The 2,727-nt window shown below is 51.2% G+C and overlaps 1 protein-coding gene across 1 annotated transcript in view; it reads left to right on the forward strand.

Annotated features, from left to right (window-relative positions):
* The first annotated feature begins 1,184 nt into the window (after positions 1-1,184).
* tmem178bb (transmembrane protein 178Bb) overlaps positions 1,185-2,727 on the forward strand; it is a 116,619-nt gene continuing 115,076 nt past the window's right edge. The window contains exon 1 of the mRNA XM_008290363.1: positions 1,185-1,738. Within this exon, the coding sequence (XP_008288585.1) occupies positions 1,357-1,738 (382 nt within the window). The 5' untranslated portion in view covers positions 1,185-1,356. The remainder of the gene's footprint in view (positions 1,739-2,727) is intronic.

Below are 2,727 nucleotides of genomic sequence, written 5' to 3' on the forward strand. Positions count from 1 at the left end.
GCAGTTTAGAGGAGGAGAGCCTAACACAGGTGTTTAAATAAAGCTAAGATTTACAGATGTCCACCAAATGTCTCACATTCACACTACTGGTAGATATCACAATTTTCCAAGGTTCCTTGAATGTCTCACCTGCATCCCTGGATGCTAGCAGGCCTGCACATAGAAGTCACTGCAGCTCTGATAGGTATGTGGCCAGCAGTTAGTTTGAAAAGACCGAAATAAAACGTCTAATGTCAGATGTAGCTCCGCACGTACCTGTATGTCTGCATGAGACACACAGCGGCTGACTGTCAGGCTGACAGGCTGCTGGTGGACCTGCAGCCTTGACACCCTCCAGCTGGGCTCCAGGAACAGCTTCACCCGGTTAGCAAACCACTTCCAGCCCTGTGGCCACATTCCATCTACAATCCCTGCAATTTATCGCAAAATGACAAACGCATTTCTTCTACCTGCCATTGTGTAGAGGATGTGACCGTGCTAGTGAGCCGTGACCCACCCAGCAGCAGGCTGTAGGCTACGGGTTATAAATAGAAGGAGCTGCTGTAGTAGTTTACGACTGCTCAATCAAATAGCATGTACCCTGGAAGCTAACACGGTGTTACTCCAGACAGACTGCTGATGATTGGTCCATGGACAGGCCTGCCCTGTAGCAGCTGCCGTCATCCCATCAGACGTGCAGGAGATGCTGACTCCGCTGCTCATCCTCCACTCTCTCCTCCTCCTCCTCCTCCTCCTGCTGCTGCTGCTGCTGGGCTCCGGCCTCCAATCAGGTGCGTTCATCCTGGTTCCTTCCAACAGGGTCACGTCATCTGAGCTCAATAACGCTCCGTGATCACTGCTATTATTTTTTGTATTTGTAAACTCGGCTTCGGTTAAATGCAGATTTTCTCTGATTGTGGTTTCACAGCCTGTACTGCCCCCTTCTGTGTCCGCCGTTTGTTCCAGTGGGTGGGTTATGCACTGACAGGAATGTTTTGTGTAAAATAGAGTCTAATATATGCTTGGCTAAAAACCTGGACGTGTGCTGATGTGTTCTGTGCTTGTTGGTGTCGCCCTGCTCAGATGGATGCTGTGGATCAACGCTGACATGAGATAAGCGCCCTCTGTCTCCGCCGAGCTGCTGCAGCGCCGCGGACGCACCACAGACGCGAACACTTCGCATCCGAAAACGCCGGAGTACAGAGATTTGACATCCTGTTTTATCAGTGAGCTGTGTCATTCTGAAGGTTCGCCATCTGCCTGCACATAATGGTCCCGAGCCTGCTCTCCAGAGGTGATGTGAGCTGAGCTAGCGGGGAAGCCGCAGAGGAGCTGTGCGTGTGTCGAGGTGCTGATGCGGCTGTGACAGCAGCGAGCATGGCTGCCGGGAAGTTGCTGCTCTACGCCGGGCTCTCTCTTTCTCTTTGCGCCCTGGGGATGCTGGCCGTGGCGATGTGCTCCGATCACTGGTACGAGACTGACGCCAGGAGGTACAGGGACCGGTGCCGAAGCTATTCCAGCCGCCGCAAGGACCCGGGCTTCATCTACATCCCCAACAACAGCCTCCCGCTGCGGGCCAGCCGGAGCAGCCTGCCGCGCTGGGAGGAGAAGCTGCTGCTCGCCCGGAACCGGCGGCAGCTGTTCGCCATGAGCGCCGCGGACGACTGCCACAGGCAGTATAACTCCACCAACATGGGGCTGTGGAGGAAATGCCATCGGCTGGGTTTTGACCAGGAAATCGAAGATCTCATCCGGAAAGGTAAGAATGAAGTGGGTCTGAAGTTGTTGCACGAGCAGCAGCGAGCATCCGAGACGTCCTGAGACACAGACGGTCATAAAACATGGATTGGGCTGCTCGGTGGTTCTGTTCATTTGACCAAAGGGCAGACAAGGGCAGCTGTTTTCCTATGAATGCAAATGTTGGTGAAAGGCTGAGTGTGTGTGTGTGAGGGATGGATGGCCTTGGCTGCAGACTGCTTGTTGTCATGCTACATGTTCATGGTGACGCTGGCCGTGTTCAGGTCTCATTGTCGCTCTCCTGTAGCCTGCTGGAGCTGCTGCTGCTGCTGCAAATGATGACATAATCATTCCAGCCAGCTAAAGCACTCACCATGAGACAGGAAGAGTTCTGGGCTGGGCTGGGAGACATTCTGCCCACTCACTGCACGTGTGGACAGTGTTGTATGCTACAATAATCTGGTCCTGGGACTCATTTAAACTGGCCTCCTACACTTTTAATCACAGCACCACGGTCCATTAACTAGATTTGTACTGGCAGGTAGTAAAGCATGACCCAACCCAACAGGGGGGTTTAGTCAGGTTGCTTCATACTCAGCACTTCACGAAATGCAAAGACTTATTTCTGTTTGAGGTTTGATGTTGTTGTTGTCGGAGTTCCTGCTGATGGGCCAAAAAAGAAGTAATGTGAGAACAATATAAGTCAACACATACCTACATGTTCGACCAAAGTCTGTGTGGCTGTTATCAGAGTGTGAAATGATCAAGTCACATCATACATTTACCTTTGCTGATGTTGCTGAGCAGTAGGAGCAGCTTGGACCCTGCTCAGAGGAGGCCAAAGGGCAGGCTGAGTACCACAGATAGACCCGACACCAACACTATGCATGTTTCATGGATTTATTAAAGGTTTTATGGAAATAGAGCAAAATCTGCTGATAAAAAAATATACATTCAGCAAATTAAATTATTATTTTTGGTGATGTAGACACTTGTGTTAATCCATCCATC

This window comes from Stegastes partitus, unplaced genomic scaffold (genome assembly GCF_000690725.1).
Source record: "Stegastes partitus isolate 25-593 unplaced genomic scaffold, Stegastes_partitus-1.0.2 Scaffold15, whole genome shotgun sequence".
In the NCBI taxonomy this organism is placed as follows: Eukaryota; Metazoa; Chordata; class Actinopteri; family Pomacentridae; genus Stegastes; species Stegastes partitus.